Below are 24,577 nucleotides of genomic sequence, written 5' to 3'. Positions count from 1 at the left end.
TTTCACCAAGAATTGAGTTTAGCTATAGAATTCCCTTGTCTGAGTCACACAAGCGTGCGCTGAACTTCAATCGAGCTTCTAACGAATTCTCCATCTCAGCTACTTAGTCCGTTTTGTTTAGCATTTTTTCATTTTATTTATGCTATTTTTTTTTTGCTATTTTTTGGTACAAAATTTATTACGTCACGATTTTTGCGTTATGCTTTGTTATTTCCCGCGCTTTTGCGTTTTATTTTTTGTTAAACCCGCATTCTAGTTTCTATTTAGTACACGAGACGCCACTTTTTATGGAGGCCTGTGTTCTTTAAAAAAAACTTAAATTTTTGTGTTTTTATGCTTTTGTTGTTGTCTTATTACATTTCTGTATTTGTTGTTGGCTGTTGCTGTTAAACTTGCTACCTTTTGTTGACCTAAGCGCTTTTCGTTTATAACTTTTGTTATTCATTTGCTTGTATGTATGTATTTGCTGTGTTTTGACTTTTTCAGTTTTTTCTTCAATTGTTTTGCTTTTATACCCGCCACTTCCACTATTCCGTGTACCTCATACATTTTTTATAAAACTATTCTCGCTGATGTTCCAAATTCATTCAAAAGCAGCTGGGCTTCCTGGAAAATAATTTCGCTTACCGCACAGCTGTCCGAAAAGGCATTTAATTTCTGTTTTTATTCATGAAAGCCTCCGTCCAAGCATGTAGCACTTTATAATTTTTGTGTTATTTACTCGTGCTGCGTGTAATAAGTGCCAAATATGTATGTATGTGTGTGTAAACATGTGTTTATAATTATTGGATATTTATGACGTCTTACGCGCTCGCGCTCTCATTATCTTCCACTTAGATTTACCTTTTTAATCTATTTGGTAAATCTGTGTGGTTTTGGCGGACTTGATTTGTTTGAGTTCCTCTCCGATCTTGTGGAAGTCGTTAATTTTATTATTTATTATATACCGAAAAGCTTCTTTATTTTACAGGCTAGTCGCTTTGAATAGTGTTTTACCGCCACTTCAGAACAACTCTCCAATGGAAACAAAATTTTTTACTCATATAACCTCGTCACTGTATTACATAGAAATTAAGATCTTATCTGAAGAGAATGTAAATTCAAATTGACTACCATAGTTGAGGGTATTCTTCGGCGGTAATTACTTATTTTACTTTTACATAGTAAAAAACTTAACCTAACCTAATAAATAATTTTGTAGATTGAGTTTACTTACTCCTCTTAAGAAAGTCACTGATAATCTCCAAAATAGAGCTAAAAATATTTCTTGAGTTTAAACCAAAGAGTATTTTCGTTTGAAATCAGTCGTAAAATAAATCTACTCAGGCAGCCGCACTTAAGTCATCGTTAGATGCTTTGTGGTCCCATCTTTTTCGATACTAATCTCACGCGAACCGTTCCAAAGACCTTGCGGAAAACAGTTCTCTCAAAAACTCCAGAAATGTTCGTTATTGTCCATATTTCTGCGCCGTATAATAGGACGGGAGTGATAAGAGACTTATAGAGCATAATTTTTGTTCGTCGAGAGAGGAATCTGCTTCTCAATTGTCTACCGATCCCAAAGTAGCTTCTGTTGGCAAGAGTAATATCAATTTATTTTTTCTCCAGTTATTTCGAAATATGCTCAATATATTTTAAGTTGAAACATTAGGAGGCGAGGAATTTATCCCGTCTGAAGGCTGGGAACTCACATAGGTAATGTTCTAGCGTCTTTTGGTCTCACAATAACGATAAAAGCCAGACGAGTTCTGTTAGAACAGATTACTAAACTGATTATGCTGAAATAAGCTGATTTATTTTGAATAACAAATATTCTTTTCTTCACTTCTCTGTATTTTCCATTTCCTTCTATCTATCTTTTTCTCTCTTTATATACCTTATAGTATTTAATGAATTTCTAAATATTCAACTTGGCAAAACGAGATAATGACAACTTCTAAATATGAGATGATCCGCGGGCGTGATAATCCCACCTGATCTGAGTCGATTTAGCCAGGTCCGTCTGTCTGTCCGTCTTTGTGTACGCAATCTACTCCGTCAGTTTTTGAGATATTGTTCTCAACTTTTGCATGCGTCTTTTGCTCTTCAAGAAGCTTCTCATTTTTCGGAACCGCGAATGTCGGACCACTATAGCATATAGCTGTCATACAAACTGACGGATCAAAATCAAGATCTTGTAAAGAAACTTTTTCATTTATAAAGCGTATTATAGCTTCGGGGTCACCGAAGTCATCGCTTTTTCTTGTTCTTTTAATAAGTTACTTTAGCTAACAACTGTCTTCAACGACTTTTCCGCACAAACCACATATTGAACTACCGCAACAAATCTAGAGAGCAATCTTGACTCTATATACCAATTCTATGTAATAAATATAATATTTTCCCAGCACCTGCTTATGTACTATGTGGCACTACATTTAGAAAATAAACAACAAAAGTTTGTAGTCATATTTAATATTTTTGGTAACAAAATAGCACGCGCTGAGAATACCCGCCGTGCATCGCTGTACGAATGCCAATTGAGCAATAAAATTTCGCCGAATATAATTAACTGATTGCGCGTAATGCACCGCATGTGGTTAAAGCGCGAGCTGCTACACGCCACAAGGCGTCGCAACGGGCAGCAACGGGTGGGAAAAGTGGAGCCACATATGTATGTATGCTAGTGTCTATGCGCAGTGGGGCAACGCTGGCTGGCGATTTTCTGCTTTGCAGCAGCCAGAGTAAGCCGACCGCTGGAGTTTTAGGCTGAAAGTGGGTTAAATGCTGAGGGAAGACAAATTGCAAATTAACGGCAATTAATTGAGTTGTACGCGTGGCAACAGGTCGCCGAGGATATTTCTTTTAGTAACACAGTGAAAAATTCAAATTTATCTAAATAGAAATACAAAACTGCAGCTGTCAAAAGCAAATGTCAAAATTTATTATTTTTCTAAGTTCGTGCAGCTATTTATGTAAGCGTGTTTTCTTTTTTCGTGCCACATCAATAATAAATAGCAAATGTGAAGTGTCAACGGTTCAAAATATGTTTCGCCATCAACAAAAACAACAAATGCTTTCAATTAAATATAGAATAACGTAAACAGTGCAAGAATTAAAAATGACAGCGCTTGTCAAGCGAACTGTCAGCGTGACATTTATCGCTGCTGATAGCACACAACACTTATGTAACACGCGAACGCGCGCAACTACCGCCGAGCAACAACAAAAACAAAAACAACGCGATAAACGAAAATCTACGAAATGTCACCACCACACCAACCGACAAATGGCGTATGTAGTGCGACCTTTGCTGCTACTCTTCTTCCTGCTATATGTCGCGCAACATATGCGTTGCGTCCACATGTTGACAGATGACAGCGCATCCAGTGCAAATCAGCTGCTCTCCTTCGTAGAGAGTACAGTGAAACCTGTAAATAGTAGTGTTAGTTTAAATAGCGTAAGTCCTAGCCGAAGTGGCTTAAGTGTTGACAATGAGAGTGTACAAAATGATGTTGCTGCAACAGTGTTGCCCGCAACATCGCCGCCATCCAAACGAAAGCTGCGACGCAAATATCCCACAAAAATGCAAAATCAAACAGAAAGAGCATTGGGGTCAACGGTGGGGCAGCGTTATAAAGGCAAACGACGAAAAGTGTTGTTGCCGCGGGTGCAATTGAATGCAACAGCGCAAGCAACACGCAACATGTCCGCTGGTGCGATACAACAGCAGGCGCAACAGATAAACGCTGAAAATATACCAAAGAATGTGCGAAAGCCACAAACGCTGCAGGAGCGGCAAAGGCAACGGCAGTTGCAGCAACAAAAACAACAGCAAAAACAGCAAAGGCAACAAAAACCACAGTCAGCGCAACAGCAGCGACAACTGCAGCGACCTGACGAGTTGAAGCGAACTAAAGAAGCAGTGCAGCAGCAGCAACAAAAACAACAACAACAAAAATTAATTCAACAACAAAAACAACAACCGCAAAGATTGCTACTCACACAGCAGCAACAGCAGTTCTCATATAATCCACGCGAAGGCCACTATTACCAACAGCAACAAAGGCAACAACAAACACAACAACAGCAGCAACAACAAGTTCGCTTGCAACCAGCGGAGCATCGTCAGCGTCCGACACAAGTGGACAACTTACAAAAACAGTACCATTTCATACCACAACCAGACACACCGGCCACCACCTTACGCATCAGCACGTCCATCGATCATCATCATCATCAGCAAATCACAACGAATACAACAACCACAATAAGACAACATGTCCAGCAGCAAGAACCACCAAGTCCTACAAACGAACATCATTATCAACATCGACAGCAGCAGCAGCAACAGCAACAGCCACAACAACAACAACATATTGTTAGCAATTCAAGCAGCACAACGTCCAGACATCAACACACCCATCAGCAGCAACCGCAAAGCCAGCAACACACCGTCTACGATACCACAACGATACAGAATCGTCAAGATCACGTCGTCGTCCAGGGCAACACGGACATAGTGGTGTATCGCAATATTGGCACGTTGCCATGCCCACCGAGCGTGCGTTTGGTGCCGCATCGCTTCATACCAGTGCACCCGCAACAGCGTACAAGGCCAAGGGGTAAGTGAAAGGCATCTCATTGTCTTGAAATGCAGTAATGGAAGTTGGAGCAATATTTTTACTTGGTATATAGGTAAGAGGTACAAAGAATAAAGGCTCTAGAAGTGAAAAGGGTTTTGACAGTTTGACGAGAATCCAATACTATTACCAGTCTATTATACTCCAAAAATGACAATAGTCGGTCTAAATCCTGAAATCATTCCTTATTGATATATATAACTTATTTTTGACATGGCTGTTCGTGCTGAAATTCTGAGGAATCGCATGATTTTTTCTACTTATTATTTTTTGAAAAAGAAGTATAGAGATCAAAGACTGCAGAAGTGAAAATGATTTTGAAAGTCCTTTAGTTCAACGAAAAATATCGACTTTGAAGGGGATCCTGGACTATTGCAAATCTATTATGTTTTAGACATAACACACTTTGATATTATTCCCTATTCCAATACACAAATTCACAGATGTTCATCTGATATGTTGAATCCTTATCAGAGCTTAATCTTTATCTTTCTCCTTATTCTTCTTTTAAAAATTCTTCCGAAGAGGAAAGCATTGAACATTACATGCATATTACCGCTGTAATAAACAACTTTGTCTGTTAGAAATTCTTCGACTGCAGGCCGATTGTTGGTCTAACAACAGGTGCCAACCTACTGACATCACATACATGGAAGAAACACTGAAATACCTCCTATGCTTCTGCCCAGCTTTATCTAGAGGTCGTTTTAGAAATCTAGGACTGGATTAAGGGCATTCAAGGGACTAGATGAAGTATCAAAACTATATATCAAGTACCTCTGATATATTGATAGATAATATAGGGAGTAGCTCCACTATATAAAGTATGTGCTATTGAAATAATTTAAGATCTCTTTTGAGTCGTTAAAATTTATTAAATTATTTTTGTTTCTAAATCTCTCTTTTGAGCATGACGTCAAACTAGCGACGCTCTGGGAGATAATGTTGTATGGAGAGTTAAATAAACTAAATTTGAGATTGTAGACTTAAAAGAGTTTATAGAAGAAAGACCGCTTTTAAATAGAGAAACGACAGTGCTGTATATCGAAGCATCAGAATGAGGTAGTATAGTAGAGAGGCAGAACTGTTTTACATAGCATAATCCAAGTCAATAAGGTTCTGTCTTCACCAGGTGTTTGAAATAGGTGTCAACCGCAGCACTAACTATCAAAGCTAAAGAATATCTTCCAGAAGCTTGTTATTTTGGTCTTACAATTATCGATCTTTATAAGCACACATAGCAATAAAGCTAAAAAAAAATATTTTTATAACAATTTATAACAATGACTCTATCCAAAGACCTGATTTTACGGGTCAAAAGCAGAAACCATCAATTTTCTATTTAATTGCATCAACACATTAAGACACTTAATAAAAAATTTAATACCCCGACTGTGCTGCTAATGAGGGCTTTGCGTAGATAAGAAGTTACTAGAGCCAAAGCCGACAAGCTGTCGTTTTTTAAGAAATATGAGCGCAGATTTTAGTTGATGTTGTTGTAATATTGAACTCTCAGCTTACAATCGAAAATAAAGCGCGGCTACAATTACGAAATCATTACATATTTTCATACGTGTATATATGAAACTGTGAATATGTATACAAATGAGATTATAAGCACATAAATATAAAATAGTCAAATGTCACATGGACAGACACATTTATACACATTTTTGAGCATATTTCAGTAAGTATATATGCTTGCTGGTATGTTTTATACAAATCTACAAATATGTTATAGTCATATGTTCCAAATATTTACAACCAATTTTCTTAATTTGTGCTTCTCAAACTATTAATAATTTTCACTCAGCAAGTTGACAAATGACAGCCCTCCCAAACAGAATAGCGCGCTGTTTGCCTATATCTATGTAGTCTATGCGGCATTGAGTTTCAAACAAATGCCAAATGTAGTAAGAGACGAATACTACCATATGTTTGTGGCAAGTTTGGGTCATTCGCTATTAATAAATGAAATGCAGACAGTCATACATAACCTCAATAAACTATTAAGCGCATGACATACGCACAATAAATGAAAATACATTTGAAAAGTAAACAAAAACAAGAAAAAACGTTAAATTCGCCTGCTAAGGTTATAATACCCTTCACAGATGTATTTTGGATAGCATAAAAAGCTATTAAAAAAGTTGTATTGTGATTTGGATCGGTCAGTTTAAATGGCAGCTATATGCTTTAGTTGTCTGATCTGAATAATATATTCGGAGATTATAGCGATGCCTAAGGTCATAAGCTCTGCCAAATTTCTTGAAGATATCTTGACAAATAAAAAAGTTTTCCATACAAGTGCTTGAGTTGGATCGATTATTTGTGATCCTATATATCCTAAAGTGATCTGGTTTCAGTGATTCCGACAAATGAACAGTTCTTCTGAATAAAAGGACATATGCAAAATTTCAGTTTGATATCGCAAAAACTATCTGACTAGATCGCGTATACACAGAGTTACAGACGTACAGAAGAACATGTATAAGTCGACTCAGCTCCTCACGCTGATCATTTGTTTATAGCACGTTTCTTTCTGGGTATAACAAACTTTGTGGCAAACTTAAAATATCCTATTCTGGGTATAAAAAACATAGCATTTGAAGTTTTTTGTTCAAATAAAATAACTTTGAGCGAACTAAAAATTGGACTCATCAATTTGCTGGCCTACTAATTAATTATATTTGTTGGGCACTAAGTAATATGCCCGCATTTTTCAGATATTTGTATTAAACATATGGCTCTTTACTTAAATAATAATTTTTATTTTTTGAAATTACTTTTTTTAAGTTAAATCTATACCAACACCCAATATCATACTGCCCTTTTCCCAACGATAGCTTTATCTCCTAAGCTGTCTTATTTTCCGTCACAAACCTAACCGCAACAACATTATGTCAATACATATGTATATGTGTACACACGTACATACATACTGGCATACACATATAAATAATGTAATCTTCATTCAGCTCTATTAGATCCAACTTAAGTCTTCTGCCATATGTTAGCTGCTGACGCCACAAAATTCGGTTTTGATTTCATTGGCTGCGACGCGTGGCAAGCGATGGAAAATTGCAGTCAAATTTCACTCTTCAATAAAAAGTGACACGTGATCTAAAAACTATAACTTTTTCTAATGACTTTCTTTTACTGGTGACTTACACTGGATCTGTAAGCTAACCACAATCAATGTGGCATACAAACGCGAAAGATTTAATTAAATTGCGGTAAGCGTGCGGATTCTGTCATGGAAAACTTAATAAGATTTCATTTCAAGAAAGTGTTATTAATGCAGCAGACTATATGTCGCTATAAGCTACCGTGTTGACACTTAGTTGTAAAGTAATAAAGTTTAATTCAAAGAGACTTATATATCTGTAAATATCTACGAATTTATTAAGAATCTAGTACTCCGGATGTGCAGAATTTAATTAATTGTACTCTTCCTCTAGAAAAATAAAGTATTTCGTTATCATGAGCAGTACATGCTCTATTTCTCACACTTGCACTCTCTCTTTTCGCTTCTCTATGCCTATATGCTCCTCCTCTGCCATTTCTCTCTAATAGCGTCCGTTTACCGCTATCTTTATTTCTATACCAATTTATCTCCCTCATTCACTTTACCTCTACAAGAACAACAAATTTGAAACAACTGCTTTGGTGTCACTATTTAATCTCAAGATTATCAGTCCAGAACTAAATTTTGCTAGCTGTAAGTCCTTCTGGTTTACGAGCATAATGCCGAGGAAACCTTTAGTACACGCTCGAGGGGAATAATCTTATTGATTTATTTATTTGTAAGTACTTTTACCCGTTCACTATTCAATTCCAATATTATCAGCATACATAAAAATTGATAGGTCCGAATCCTCTGGTTTACATACATAATACCGGAAAAACTTTAGTGCAAGCTTGAAGGAAAAATCCAACTGCTTTCCCTATTGATATACATATTATGTAATGAATTCATTCATGTTTTTTCAAGCGCTACAAAAGAAGTTGTGGAGAGAAAGGACGGTGGTGGAAGAAAATAGTCTTGCCTTTAAGTTGAACAATAGCGTGTTCTTTCAAAGGTTCATATGCCGAAGTCTCAAAGTTTAAAATAAAGGGCGCACCACATTTTTTAAATAAATAAAAAAGAAACTTTATCGATTGTTTTAAAACTTAAAGGTATATTTACAAAAACTGTAAGTATACACACACACATGTTGAAAAAACAATAAAATATTTTTAGAGTCCGACGACGCTAAAAACAGATCCTCCACTATCGCAGTGACTCCAGCCTTTTCCGTGGATGAAACTTACAAATAAAAATAAAACCATTCTTCATCCGATCAAAAAACTGGTAGCTCATTGTAGGGAGAACTGAAATGATTTTTTTTTAATACCACACTATTCGTGCCGCTTGATAATCGTGTCTAATCATTTATTTGCCCAAGTTTTTGCCACTATTTATGTTATTAATGAAAAATTTCAAATTTATGACTTTTGAATTTCGGTCGACCACTTGCATAAGATGCATTATCGAATACATTTTGCAACCGTGCAACATTTTTCGTGCCACTTTTCAACACCTGTTTATCACTTTTTCGAAAACTTCAAAACAATTTGCCAAAGTCATAAATTAAAATTATGAGCAAAACGTGGTAAAAATATTGCCAAAATTATGATATCGTGAGTCAGCTGTAACTAAAAAAGTGCATTAATAAATTAGGCGCTAAAATCAAAATCGAACAGTAGACTGCCAAAGTTGCCAAGATCGGGAAAGCGCTAAATTATGATTTCAAAACAATTTTTTATTTATTTATTTACACAAAAAGGAAATTTATGATGGCATAACAGACATGCAGCATATGTAATATATATGTATACCAAAAGGTGTCTATATGTCTGCATTAAAATGGTGATTTAAGGCAGCGCATGAGGTGATTTCCAAAAGGCGTAACAAAGAAAACAAGTTAGGCATTAAGAAAAACAGAGTTTTTTCTAGAATTATGTATGAAAACTTTTATTTTTTATTTTTATACATAACGGCATATGTAAAATTGGCTGCAGTTAGAGCGCTTGCAACATGTGCCTGTCACGCGTAAAACGGGTTCTACACCTTTGACGGCATTTTTATGCTACAAAAAATGGAACGAAATTCAATTGCAAACTCACAAAAAAAAAATTGAAATAAAAATAATTTTTTTTTTTTTGGAAAAATCAAACAATTTTTTTTAATATTTTTTTTTGTAGAAAACTACTTTAACAAAACCACAAAATGTGTGAAAATATTATCAAAATGCAAAATTTTATGCCAAGTGTGTAAGTTGCAACTACAACATATGCATATGTATATTTGTGTTCGCGTTTCGCGCCTCACAGTTGTGTTAAGTAGGTGACTTTGGTAGAAAACGAAAACTGTGGCAGCATTGTGGGCGACAAGCGCGCACGAAATATCCGCTTTTTACGCCTTGCGAAAATGTTTGTAAATAAACAACAAAAAACTGTAAAGGCGAAAATGAAAACTTACTCGGGCGCGAAACGTTCAATCAACTCGCTTGACACAACCCACTTGCTTGTCACTTGACGATTTTTTTAGGTTATGTGTCGCGCGGGTGTGATACCCGTTTGCTAAATTCATTTGTCACTAGAGTATTATAAAATTGTATTCAGTGAGAAAATTAATTGAATATTTACGGTAAATATAACGAAAGCTTTTGAGAGCCGTTTTCTATTAAAGGAAACTAGAATAATTTGTTTGATACGTAAATCTTAGTGCTAAGCAGACTTTTGTTTGTCCCATAAGCATCTCACAATATGGAACGCTGATATATGTTATTCCCCTTATTTGAGATCTATTTTTATTAGTAATTAATTATTCAATCTTAGATCGTGAAGTTGTTAAAATCTGCGCTTTTTGATATTTCTGCAGTTGCAGAGTGGTTTTTGGAAAAAAAATCGTCGAAATCTTCCGAAATACTGAAAGAAAATTCAATAAATCATGCCTACATCGGACCACTATAGCATATAGCTGCTGAACAATCGGAATTAAGTGCTCACATAAAGAGATATCTTCAACGAATTTGGCATGAAACTACCCGATCAAGTTCTTGTAAGGAATGCATTTGTAAAGGGTATAATGGTATCGGTGCAACCGAAGTTAAAGTTTTTTCTTATATTTTATTATTTATTTAAATTCTCATTCAACCTACTTGAAAATGATACAATAATTTTTTTGAAAAAACAAATATTTTTCTCGCAAACTCAAATCTCACTGCCACACCCATAAGTTCGAAACTATGAAGAGTAAATTTCGGGATACCGAAATTTTATTTTCTTAGCATTTTTATATACCATTTCGACACATTTATAGAATTTATATAATAATATCTACATATGTCAATATTTAAAAAAATAAACGTTTTTGTTATATTTATAAGCCTCTTAATTAAAATTCTCACCTAGAAAAAGTTATGACCTCAAATAATTTTAAATATTAATTTTTTTTTTTTCTTTACAGGTAAGTGCCATACACTTATGATTAAAAGAAAACATTTCACAGTGTAAATTAGCCAACTTTGGTCATCACCATCATCATCGCGTGAGTACTTTTATTCAATCAGTTGGCGTTTTACATTACCAAATGTTTTGGTTATGGCCATAAACTCCAATCTACTTGCTCTAGAGCGCAGCCAAACTGGTACTTAGAAAACAGCACCTTTCCCCCAGTTTACAGACGTTACCATTAAAGCTCGTTAGTATGTGCATAAGCTCGCGTGTTTGTATGGATGTAGGTGTGCGCGTATTGTATTTCGTGCCGCCGTTTGTTTTGTCGCTTGATTGAAAAACAATATCGCCAGCATTTTATCTTTATTAACGACATGTTTTTAATTTAAACTGCGGCTATAAAATATTTAAACCAGCCTTTTCGATTGCGGACATTTTTCTCCGCCGCCGCAGGCGCCGCTTCTCAACATACTTGCCGGTACTTCAGTGCTGTTGGGGGTGATTATTCGTTTTTTGTTAAGCGATCCGCGTAAAAGTGAATGTTCACTTAACTCACCTCACTTGTGGCCGCGGCGGCTGGGCGCTCGGTAGCTGTGTAAATTATTTGTTGTGATTGTTTTGAGGTGGCTACACAGTAATTTTGTGGTTTATTTTCTTGTTGTAATAGTTGTTTTTGGCCAGCTGTTGGCTGAGTTAATTGAAATTGAACTCATATTTGACAGGCGCAAAGTGCAAAATACTGATAAGGCCACTCATTTACGGTGCAGATCTGAGATTTGTGAAGCTTTCAAAGTCTTTAGACATTTATGTATCAACATATCAGCTTAATGGAGTAGTGGAATGGAGCTGGTGTAGTAAACTTGTTGCGCAAATTTTAATTTATTATAACTTGGAATAAATATAAAGTATTTATGTATGTCTTATCGGTTTGGCAATATCGCTTAGAATGTTGGAATTACTCGAGCTTTCATGCTGAAGCCTAACGCAGACGTGGTTTCATTGCGGCATCGCTGATAGAGTTGATCATTAGGATCTTCTAGTTGCTATGTCAGGATGAATTAGAGCATAAAGTTGTCTTCTCTGTTATCGTCTAAGCATGCGACCTCGAAAGCCATCTGGTTGTTCCGACGTAACCAAACCAGCAAAGCAAGATATATTTTAATTCGCCTTAATCTAGCGAATATTGCCGTTTGAAGATCATTACTAAGAATGTTTCACTAAACAACTTAAGAAACCAAATCCATGGGATGTTATGATGATTCTTTATAATATTTATGAAGTTTCTATGTTTTTATATCCTGTTTAAGACTGTAGCCTTAGCAGCAAGATCCAAACTGTCTTACAAATGGATAATATTTTAAGCTCTCTCTTGCGATATATAATAAAAATATAATAATCTACCACTCTGCTATTATTTTCTAGTTGCAAGTAAGATTATTTTTTCTACATCTTGCAACTTACGACAGTCGATCGCGTTATGCGAGCCAAGACGCGATTGTACAAGTATTGATGACTTGTTTTCGAACCAAAGGTTATTTTGTCGACACCAGACTAATTTGCAAAACTTTTTGATACAATCTAGAGAAGCTAAACAACATTAAATTATAATTAGTTATATGGTTAGCAGGGAGAACTATCAGCATACAGACTCAAAGTTATCTTCGAAGTATGTACTTAGTCCTGCCATAAGTTCTATTACAAGTTCAGTGCATTATTAAAATGAAACTATAATACATTTTTTAATAAAGTTAATTTTATTTAATAATGTATATAACAAATGAGCGATGTAGAAAATTTTATTCGAAATGTTGACACAAGCCCTCAAGCAGCACGCAGAGCTCCAATTGCTATTGACGATGATGCTCGAAGATTTTTTGAGACTGTCTAAATATAATTGGGATATTCGACAGACCATACTCTCCAACTCTGACCACAAATTGTAGTCCAATGTATTCAAATCTGGAAATCCAGACGGCCAATCATTTACTGCTATAAAACCGAAAATATTGCTTTTAAGCCAATACTGGTGCAAAATGTTGCTGGAAGATTCAATGCTCTCCATCGTAGAGAGTATTGCTTAACTGTTTTAACACGCCTTCTACAACATCCTGCTGGTGTACTTTTGCCTCAGTTTTAGCCCCTTTTTCAAAGAACTGAAGAGATGTAACGCCTTTACGGGAGACTCCCCACCATACGATTACAGCAACTGGATGGTGACCACATGGAACCCTTGGAATAACATTTTTTGCGTCTTTGAAAGTTTTTGCATAGAGATTGTCATTTTGCATATTAAAAACGTATTCAACAGTGAAGATTTTTTCATCTATAAGAAGGATATTTTCATGGCTGTTGATCGCGTGCCCCTAAAGAAGCCGCTTACATCTATTGAGCGTAAATTGCTTCAACCGCGTTGTCAGAAGATGCCCAGTTAGGTGACGGTAGGTAGGAGATCATTTCGAATACGTCTTGACATTGATCTGGTCGATATATTCATTTTCCTTAATATAATTTTGGGTTTTCTAAGAGGATTTCTGTGAATACGTTCGCCAACAGTTTTTATAGCTGGATTTATTTGGACCACTTGTATAAGCAGAAGCTTCAGAAGCTCCACCTCACATATTGCTTTCTTTCATTTCATATCTGATATGTAATATAGTATTAGTCATTCGGAAAGGATCACCTAGAACCCACTCGATAAATTGCCTTTAACTTAAGCTGATTCTAATTGTCTTCGAACATACAATTCTCAAACTAGTATTTATGACAGATATGTGAGCTTAAAGCAATACTTGCAATGTAGATCGTCGCTAAGTACAATCGGCTTTGATGTGACTGAAATTAATTAGCTACACAATTTTCTCAAGGTTATTCGACACTAATTAGCTGAGCATTTACACATTTTTTCGGGGCAAATAAACAAAATTACATATAAACTGATTTGTTTTCGTTTCCGTAAGCTTACAACAAAAAAACAACAAAATAGGTTACAAAATCCAGTTCAATAATCCGTCAATAATGTCAACAATGACATTTGAGAAATGTCACTCGCGTCCGTTACATGTTGTTGTAGCAGTTTCGTGCACACCCACGACAAAAATCGATTACCAAACACATTTTGAATATGTGAAACGAAAAGCATTTGGCATTCTATGCAGGCAGCAAACAGACAGAGCTATGTTGTAACTGCAACAGGCTTGAGCTGCGACATGTGGCACTACAGAAATACTAACAGTAGTTGCTAATTGCCGTGGGTATGTGTAAATGACCAAAGAGTGGCGAGAATGTAAATAAATTAGCGGTAAAATACAGTTGTCACATTTCAACACAGCAAAAACATTATGTTACTAACAAAGGTTAGCCACAACACAAATTAACCAACAACAAAATTAATTAATATGAAAAAAATTATAAATTGACAAGCGAAAAATTACTAATTGGGATTAAGCGCTGCAGAGCCGACATTTGAATTTATGGAAGATGTATGTATGTAGGAGTATAGTTACTAAAATTGTTAGTACTAAGTTTTAAAATCCGTTTTATCACGTAAACCTTATTGAATTCTGTTCTTCCGCGAAGGTAGACGATACTTTTAATTAATAATCAGTATCCAAAACATTTTGCTTTGTGGCGTAAACAAATGCCAATTTGTATCGTTTCAAAAGATAATATTCTCAAAATAAACAATTTTGAAAAAATCTTGAACACAAAACTTTTTTGAAAATATTCGATCGCTGTATATCCCTGTCGACCTTTACTCGACATCGCTTTTGCAAAAGATGCAGGTCTTTTAGTGCGAGTTTAGCACGCTTCTACCCAAAACATTAACCAAAAGGTGGATCTTTAAGAGATGTTGAGGGCATCAGATCTTAAGTATAAAATCCCTAAAACACTTCTGAAACATTTTTAAAGACTCCATAACAGTGCTTCCATTGGAAACACACTATAAAATTTCAAGCAAACTTTGCTAACGTGGTTGTTCAATTTTTTTCTATGGTAAAAATCACCAGACAAACTTTTCGCGTAACAAATACTAATTGATCTATGGAGAATCAAACTTCACACAAACATAAAATAAGATTGTACCAATCCAGTAAAAATATTTGTGGATTCCGTTAGAACATGCAGTTTAAGTAGACCTATCCAGGTCAAAGATCAGATGGTATTAACTTTAGAAGCGATGAAATTTTGAGTATTTGTCATATTTCTGCACTGGGCTGTTGCTACATTTTCGACCTGCAAGTCTACAATGACTAGTAGAGAAGGCTGAAATTATAGAGCTATTAACAACTCTTCATAGCATTTCAAATTTGAAATTGATCATGTGAAACTTGTAAAATATTGTATTCCCTTTTGCTAGGAGAACGCTATAAGACTCACTTCTTGGGAATTTTTGGAGAATTGATCAAATTTAAAATTTTTATATTTCTGATTATTGAATTAATAATATTAAATCACTTAGTAATATAAAATTAGTTGAATGAGGACTAGTTTTTCCGGCTGGATATTCATAAGAGTAAACACAGCGGTGAGGGTGTTTCAAGCACGCTTTTTAAGCGCAATGACACCAAAATGTCAACTGTGCAATGCTGCTGTGCTATCGCGTATTTTTTGATGAAGTGCCGGCAAATCTAGTTTGCAAGAAAATGAAACTATGATATACAAATTAAATTTATTTAACAATTCATTTGTCAAATCAGTTATGCTGCATATCATAAATACTAAAATGAAAATCAAAAACGCATAAAAAAATTACGCTATTTGCAAATATTTTCACATTTTATAAAATATTTAACATTCACATTCGAATATTTCACTTCACCGCAACATTCGCGCGGCATTTAGAAATTCCGTAACTGCCTTGCAGCGCTTTGAGTGGAACACACCTCAAATTAACGCAAAGTGTGCATTTTTGTTCGAAAAAAAATTTTGCATTTTGGTTTTTTGAATCACTTGCATTTTTTTCGGTTTTACTTTGCCAAGTGAAGCGATTGATTTGTTTGCTTGCGCGCCCGCTTGAAAGCTTGATTGGCTCTACGCTTGTTTGCGTTCGCTTCACGAACTGACTGCCTGGATGACGAACTGACTGACTGAGTGTCTGCTGTCGTTTAATGCATGCCCGTGTGTAATTTTTCGGTATTTCCACTTCGCATTTACGGTTTTTTGCTGTTTGTTATGTGTGTTATTTTAACGCTTCTGGGTGATGGTAGCCTAGCTTGTGGCACGTTTAAAGTATGCGGTTTTTTCATGTCTTTCAATTCATATGTATGTGCAACACACAAAACGGTTTTGATATGCTAATTGTCGCTACATAGAAGTTTGTATGCAACAAAGTGCTTATTAAGGTATGATTTTGTAGTTTTGAGTAAATGCATACAGTGACAGCGAAAAATATGAGTACGAGTATATTATAGTTTTGGAAAGTTCATATATATGAAATTAGAGCTATTTAGATTTATAGAAGCTACCTCACGACTCTTTTTCTTCATCTTATATTACTCTACAAGTTCTGATTGATTTCGGTTTAACGCATACAATTTATCACTGTCAGTCCGATGTGTTCAAGCCCATATAGTTATAGAGTCTATTGATTTCCCGGATCCATATTATTCACAAACGCCTTCTCGATTTCAAAATTCATATCATCATTGGGTTCACACATTGAAATTATATTTTTTGACATTCTTTCTTAATCTTAATTCGTATCGAAACACATTTGACTATTTGAACAAGCGCGAATCGAGAGTCAACGTTCAGCCACCGTGTTCGCCAGATTTGGCTCCCTCTGACTTTTTTCTATTTTCGAAACTGAAAAATCTGCTTCGAAAGGAACGCGCAGTGACTTCATTGAAGCTATTAAAAATCATTCGCTGAAGCTACTAAAGGCCATCTTATTGGCTTTAAAGTAGTCCATTTTGAACGTAAAAATAAAGTTTTGCGTTAAACTCCGTGAACATGTATTTTTTTATAGGTACTGCTCAAGTTTTATAATTGCTCGGTCGTCATCGGGGTGTGCTTAAACATACTGGATTACTTAAGAACCCACCATTTGTAAATCAATGTATTTTCTATTTTTGATTTATAACAAGCCTTCAGACTATGTGGTATTATCAGTTGAGAACTTGGCTGTTAGACAAGATCTGCAATATCGTCAGGCAATATCGGAAAGAAGTTCATCTGAAATTTACACTTCAAAATTGTCCCTCCTTCTCACTCCATTTACTCTTTACCGTATCCGTGCTATACTTTTCTCTGCGACTGTGTCATTCATAAAATTAAATATCCGCGTTATGCTTGCGCCTTCACTGCACTTGGCGATAATGGTCGCTTAGATATTTATAGTATTTATACCCCATTCCTCGACCACCACTAGACCGTCAATCTAAATACTCTTTCTTTCATAGACATTTGTTGAGAAACATGTTCGCATTCATGGAAAAAAATAAAACTTTACAAAACCATAATTTAACGGTGGTAATTCGATTTGTTATGCTGTGCAAAGTAGTGAAATTAGCTAAACCATGATTGATTGAAAATTTCAATTACTTACATTACATACTTTGCTGAATTACCGTAAACCGTTAGCTAACGTTATAAGCTATTTGCTATATTGCGGGTGCCAGAGTGTAATTGTGAAGTAATGGCAAATCGTTTGGTTTTGTATTAAGTGCATGAGACATGCCAAAGGTAGGGCACTAATGTTATTGTGACCTTTTTGAATCGATTAACTAGTTTCTTGCTTAGAAGTAATTTAAATGCATGTAAGTAGTTACGATAACTTTAATCGCTTAAAGCCCGCAGTAATCATGGCGCAAAATATTTTATTAAATTCTAATATGCCCTTCAACGATGGCAAAAATGGATAAATAAACCGAGCGGACGATAGTTAGACATCACATTAAAAATACTCCGGCTTGACTTAATATCCCGTAAAGATAAAAAGCTTAAATTTAAACTTCACTGTATTACTAGCTGCTTAGAATTGCTTGAAGTATTTTGAGAAACCACTCAAAATGAAATCACAACACTTTTTTGAGATCCAAAGGTTTGGGCCTGAAGATCAGCAAAGAAGAAATTTTATATTTACATATTACATACCCAAGCCAGAATTGACGGCCAGTTGACGGTTTTGCTGTGTGTTTGGTTGGATTGGCAGGGAATTATCTACTATGAGCTGCTCCCATACGGCAAAACTCTTAACTCTGAACTGTACTGTCAACAATTGGACCGTCAGAAGGAAGCAATCGCCCAGAAGCGGCCAGCTTTGGCCAATAGGAGAGGAATTGTGTTCCATTAGGACAAAGTCAGGCCACACACATCGATAGTGACTCGCCAGAAGCTCCGGGAGCTTGGTTGGGAGTTTTTTATGCATCTACCTTACTGTCCGGACCTGGCAGCAAGTGATTACCATTTGTTCCTGTTCATTTCGAACAATTTTGCTGGTGAAGAATACGCTTCAAGAGAGGCTTGTGAAAATCGACTGTCTTAATTTTTCGCCAATAGAAACGAAGGCTTCAATGAGAGAATAATGAAATTACCTTTAAAATGGCAACACATTATCGAACAAAACGACGCATACTTGATCCAAATCGAATTATTCTAACTCTAGTAATTAAAACCTTCAATTTCATGCAAAAAAGAAGACAAATTTAACTGAAAAGGAATTTAAAACTTTTCGTTCTAGTATGCCTTGATGTAACTGTGATGGGTTTCCCATCTCAAAAAATGTAGGATTCGTTAACTCAACCGTCGAATTTTGGAACATGCATATATTTTTTCAGTCTTCACATATAAAACTTCAATTAAATATTGCAAATCAATGCATTTATCCGCCGACAAAGTCTCTACATAAATAATATTCATTTGACCACAACTCAACTTTCCGATACATGTGTCAAAACATTTCAAAGTGTCAACACACACGCAAATTTCGCCACAAACGCCAGACAAATTTGTAAAATTGGAAAAAAGAACTCCGAGAAAATGAGTGCGGGAAAACTTCAAATTACATGCAACACAAATAGATCTATACTTATATGTGTGCATGTGTATGTATGCGTGTAATGTAAGTCTATTAAAAATTACGATTTATGTTTATTGTAAAAAAGAAAAGTTGTCACAAATCCAAATTGCTGCTCATACAACAATTCCGAGGAAAGTGTTAGCAGATATGCACTGCTGCTGAACATTTTGGCCAGACAGTTTTTCCTTATACACGCACACACACAATTGCATATGGATATATGACAGCTGACACTTTGGCGTTGACAGTTTTAGGTGCGTGGTAAAGATAAGACTTGTAAATGGCTTTAATTACAAACATTTAATGCATTTTAAAGTAAGATTGTGGCTACACAAAAGTGCACACGCACACACACACAAATGCAAAAAACACATAAATCAATATTCAGTTAGTATGAGCACGCTGAGGAATTATTATGGAAAAATATTTAAAATTTTTTTTAAATTCTGTTTTTCTGTTTGTACCAGATACAAATAATGGTATATATGCATACTTATTGTAACGGTATATACATATGTACATTTAAATTTTTTTAAATATTTGTGTAAATTAGAGCACAAGCAGAAGCTGACGTATGTATATGGCTTGATGATAGCGCGGAAAACAGCTGTTATATTTGCAACACTTAACCGTTAATTTTGTAAATTTATAAATTTATAAAAACAAGAAAAAATATTAATTTCGGGAAGCATAATACCCTTCACAAATAAAAAAGTTTTCTATACAAAGACTTGACTTTGATCGGTTAGTTTTTATGACAGCTATATGCTATAGTGGTCCGATCTGAAAAATTTGTTCGGTGATTTTATCGTTGTTTTAGATAATAATATATGCGAAATTTCATGAAGATACTTTGTCAAATAAGAAAGTTTTCCTTACAAGGACTTGAGTTTTATCGATCAGTTTGCATGACAGCTATATGCTATAGTTCGCCGATCTAAACAATTTCTTTGGAGATTGTAGCGCTGCTTTGGAAAATAATGTGTGCCAAATTTTGGAAAGATATCTCTTCAAATAAAAAAGTTTTCCATGCCAGCACTTGATTCCGATCGTTCAGTTTGTATGGCAGCTATATTCCATAGTGGTTCAATATCGCCGATTCCAACAAATGAGCAGCTACTTGGCGTGAAAAGGATATGGGAAAATTTTTAGAACGATATCTCAAAAACTGTGGGACTAGTTCGCCTATATACATACACACACAGACGAACAGGGCTCAAAATTAAAGTACCCCGTTCAGGGTATAGAAAGAATTTGTATGCAATATTTATTTTAAAATTGCTAGCTTTAAAGCTCAAAGCCAAAATCGCTCGTTTTCTGCATGATCACATCTCCAACAAAGCTTTGTGGCATGCCTTTTCCTCGCCTTTCATTAGGCAACTCTACATAGATTACAAATGCAAACATTTGTTTGTGCGACCGCCATTTTTGGCAACAAATGACGCATCGCCATTTACCTTCTATTGTCAATTTTATTTCAGTTGCTTTCATCCGTTTCATTCTTCCTTTTTTGATTTTGTAAATAAACTTTGAAATTGTTCTCGAGTGCCAGGCGTTTATGCCACATTACTCGACTTCATTGCTAAGCATCAAAGACTTGAAATGCCGCCATTCACACCATTTGACTTTGAGTTCCACTACAACAACAGATGGATGAACTCATTTTTTTGTTTTTTTTTTTTGTTGTTACGCTTGCTTCTGTTTTTGCACTCGATTTCTGCAAAGGAAAAATGAGGCGCATGACAATTTAGTTGTGCCGCGAAAATTTAAGTCGCTGGCAAATGAGCTGTTTGTTTTTATTGGCGCATTTGGCGATTTACTAACGCATTTGTAATGGAAGTGTGACGTTTCTTCTAGCAAACTTATATACTTGCATACATACAGAAGAAGCAATCGTTTGATCTAATTGTGAATAGTTCGGTTTAAAAATAGAGCGCTCATCACAGCGTGAGGACTTTTGCTTGAAAGTAGTTGTAGTGTTTCTTCGCCTTGTGATTTTGTCGATGATAAGATTGTAAAAGAGGCAGGAGATTTGGTTTCGAATACTTTTTGAATCGCACAAAAACTTCGCCCTAATACTTTGAGTTAATACGAAATTAGGATCTTCAACCATAGCGAAACTCTTTACTTTAAAAGCCTCTCATTTTTATTGTTGTTTTATATTATATTATATATTATTATATTATTTTTGTAAATGCTGTGAGTGGACATTTCTTGGCCAGATAAAAGTCACGGATTTCGCTTTATAGACAAAATTTTCATGTGAGTCTTCACAGGCTTATTTAGAAACGCATCAGTTCACCATTCTTTGCTTTCTAATGTTATTTAACTAGTCCATTAAATGTATTGGAGTTCGTGAATCCCAATTATAGTCACCAAAAACGTTTGACTAGAGAGCATCTAAGTATATGGATATTTATGCAAAGTCAAAATCGGAAATTCGTTTCATTAGGCGGATGCGAGAAAACAGCCTCTTTCAAAATGGTGACTATACATTCTGATAGTAGGACTGCGATATAAGCCTTGCGTTCGCTGACCATATGCTTGAAACTAAGAAAGGGATATCTCGACTAGTTATCTCTCGCATCGAGTTACATCATGATTAGACTGGTTTGGGTGCCTAACCTCAACGGCATTGCAAGAGACTGAAAGGCTTTGAAGCTTGCTCGGTCATGTATTTCCGTCTCCCTATTCACTGCAGGATTATTGGCCCTCAGGCGAGCTTGGCAAACGCTGGTCAGATACTAGCAAGTATTCAAACGCAAGGTTCTTCTGGCCTAGGGTAAATTGTAAGAGTAAGGGCGAGGACCTCAACAAAGTTTATCTTCCAATAGTTATATGTTAAGGAGTTCTAATTGGACCACCGAATTTCCAACCGCGAATCGCTGCTGAATCGCAATAAAATCGAACCATTTCTGAAGCGAATGGTTACTGGAAAGTGGATCTTTTACGACAACGTCAAGTGAAAACGGTCGTGGTCAAATTGTATTGAGCTGATGCAACCAGGATTGACTGTCGGAAAAGTTTGGCTATGTGTTTTAAGGGATTGGTAGGGAATCATCTGCTATGAGCCGCTTCCTTACGGCCAAAACTCATAATTCAGACCTATACTGTCAAAACTGTTGAACCGTCTGAAGGAAGCCATCGCCCAGAAGCGACCAGCTGAGGACAATAGGATAGAAATTGTATTTCAATCTGGACAACGGCAGCGCACACAACGAGAGTGACTCAGCAGAAGCACCGTCAGTTTGGTTGAGAGGTCTTTATAGTCCGGACTTGTCACCAAGTCATTCCTGTTTATGCGCTATTGCCTATTTAAAGCGAATATTCAAGCTTTTCCAAAAATTCCAGGGTTTTGCCTTCAAATTACTCTAAAATAGTTTTAAAAAATTTCGGGTTTCCCGTTGTGACTAACTCACCTCATGACAAATACAAACTCAGGCTTCGCCTCTCTCAGCACGACGATAATTTCGGTCTACTGTGACGAAAAATTACAATAATTACGAACACACTCCAAGCAAATACAAATTATACCAAATTCGTGGAAGGCAACACCCAACTCTAACGAGTTAGTACTGCGTGAAATTGCGCACAAACAAATGCAACAACATACGAGTACCATAAACACGTATCGAACTGAACGTCAAAACGATTTACATTACGATACCTGACAACTGTATAACAAATAACCTCACGGCTGCTGTTGCACGTTGCATTCGTTGACGCTAAGTCGATCTACTTAATTATAATGCCGGGTAGTTGGGCGTTATGGCAGCAACAACAACAATAATGTCAAGAAAATAATAACAATAAATAAATTTTAGTAAAAACAAAACGTTTGCTATAAAAGCATAATGCCGTTAAATCGCTTCAAAATTATAACTACCGTGTGTGTGGGGCGACGAGTGCGACGGCGCGGGGCAAAGTGGATTAGAATATATGAAAAATGTGGTTGTATGCACACAAATATTGCCACAGCAGCATAATAATTGTATTGTTAAGTGTCAAAATGCCCAACTCAAACAATTTATGACACCTTCATCGGCATAGAGCACAACAACTGACACACTGACAACTGGCGATTGGCGCGGCGCTTGCTCATACTCGCCATTATTTAGAGTATGTATGTACATACCTGTTAGACGCTTTGCTTGTGCCCCTAATTTGCTCTGTTGCTTGTTTTTTTTTAGTTTTTATGCTGAGTAATTTTTAACAATTATGTGTTTGTTATTGTTACTATTTCGTTTGTTTTGCATTCGCTCTAAAAAGCCGCAATTAGTCATAAACAAATGGCGGCGTTGTTGTGGCTGTCGCTGGCGGTGCGCTGACGCAGTTACCTAAATTACAGTCACCCTTTTGAGCTGCGAAATTTTTTTCATACATTTTTTTTAAATTTTTTGTGTACAAGTAATGTATATAGTATATACAAGTATGGTTTTTTTTCTTATATTTCCTATTTGTTACTAATTTCATTTTATTTATTGTAAAATTTTGTTTTGTTCAATCTTCAAAAATTTATTTTTTGCCCTTTTTTATACGTTGAACAGTGTGCATAAAGTTTGAACGAAATTTGTATTAAATAATAGAATATAAAAAAATATATTAATTATCAGAGTTACGAACTAAGTCGATTTAGCCATGTCCGTCTGTCTGTCTGCATATACGTGAACTAGTCCCTCAGTTTTTGAGTTATCGATCTGAAATTTTGCACTTGTCCTTTTCTCCACATGACGCTGCTAAGTTTTTGGAATCGCAGATATGGGACCACTATAGCATATAGCTGCCATACATACTGAACGCGCAAAATCTAGTCCTTGTATGGAAAACTTATTTGGCAAGACATCTTCATCAAATTTAGCACAGATTATCAACTGAGCCAACAGTACAATCTGCTAAAAAATTTTCAGATCATACCGCCATAACATATAGCTGTCATTCAAACTGAACTATCAAAATCCAGTTCTTATATTGAAACTTTTTTTTACTTGTAAAGGGTATTATAGCTTCGTTGTAAACGAAGTTAACGTCTTTTCTTGTTTTTTTTTTGTTACTATTTTTTTTTTTTTTTAATTTTTTTGTTAAATTTTTGAAAATTTATTTAATTTTGCAGTTGCATTATTTAGCATGTTATTTTGCTTTATGTTCCTTTGTGATTTTTTCCCTCTAACAAAGCTTAAAATATTTTTCAAATTGTGCCTTTGTACAGCACCTTAAATATTTGCTTAGCACTTGGGGCCACACATTAAAGTTTCGCTCATTTTGTGGCTATATTTTCCAGTTTTATTTTCAGCTTGTTTTATTGTTGTAAATAGCATGTGCGTGGTGTTGCAAGCGTTGTCAGTCTAACAAATGTTGCAAAAGTCTGCGAAATGCCAAACACACGCATCTACATACCATGCATATACATATGAAATTATGATATACATATATATGT

At 35.6% G+C, this 24,577-nt stretch overlaps 1 protein-coding gene across 3 annotated transcripts in view; it reads left to right on the top strand.

Moving 5' to 3' along the window:
* The window catches only part of wb (wing blister), a 189,574-nt gene that overhangs the window by 130,654 nt on the left and 34,343 nt on the right, over positions 1-24,577 (top strand). The window contains exon 1 of one of the 3 annotated variants that reach the window (XM_036359955.2): positions 2,976-4,604. The exons of the other annotated variants lie outside the window; for them this stretch is intronic. Within the exon in view, the coding sequence (XP_036215848.2) occupies positions 3,101-4,604 (1,504 nt within the window). The 5' untranslated portion in view covers positions 2,976-3,100. Of the gene's footprint in view, positions 1-2,975; positions 4,605-24,577 lie in introns of those variants that run through there. 3 annotated transcript variants of the gene reach the window in all.

Source organism: Bactrocera oleae, chromosome 3, assembly GCF_042242935.1.
Source record: "Bactrocera oleae isolate idBacOlea1 chromosome 3, idBacOlea1, whole genome shotgun sequence".
In the NCBI taxonomy this organism is placed as follows: domain Eukaryota; kingdom Metazoa; phylum Arthropoda; class Insecta; order Diptera; family Tephritidae; genus Bactrocera; species Bactrocera oleae.
This window is presented reverse-complemented; position numbering and strand designations above follow the sequence as displayed.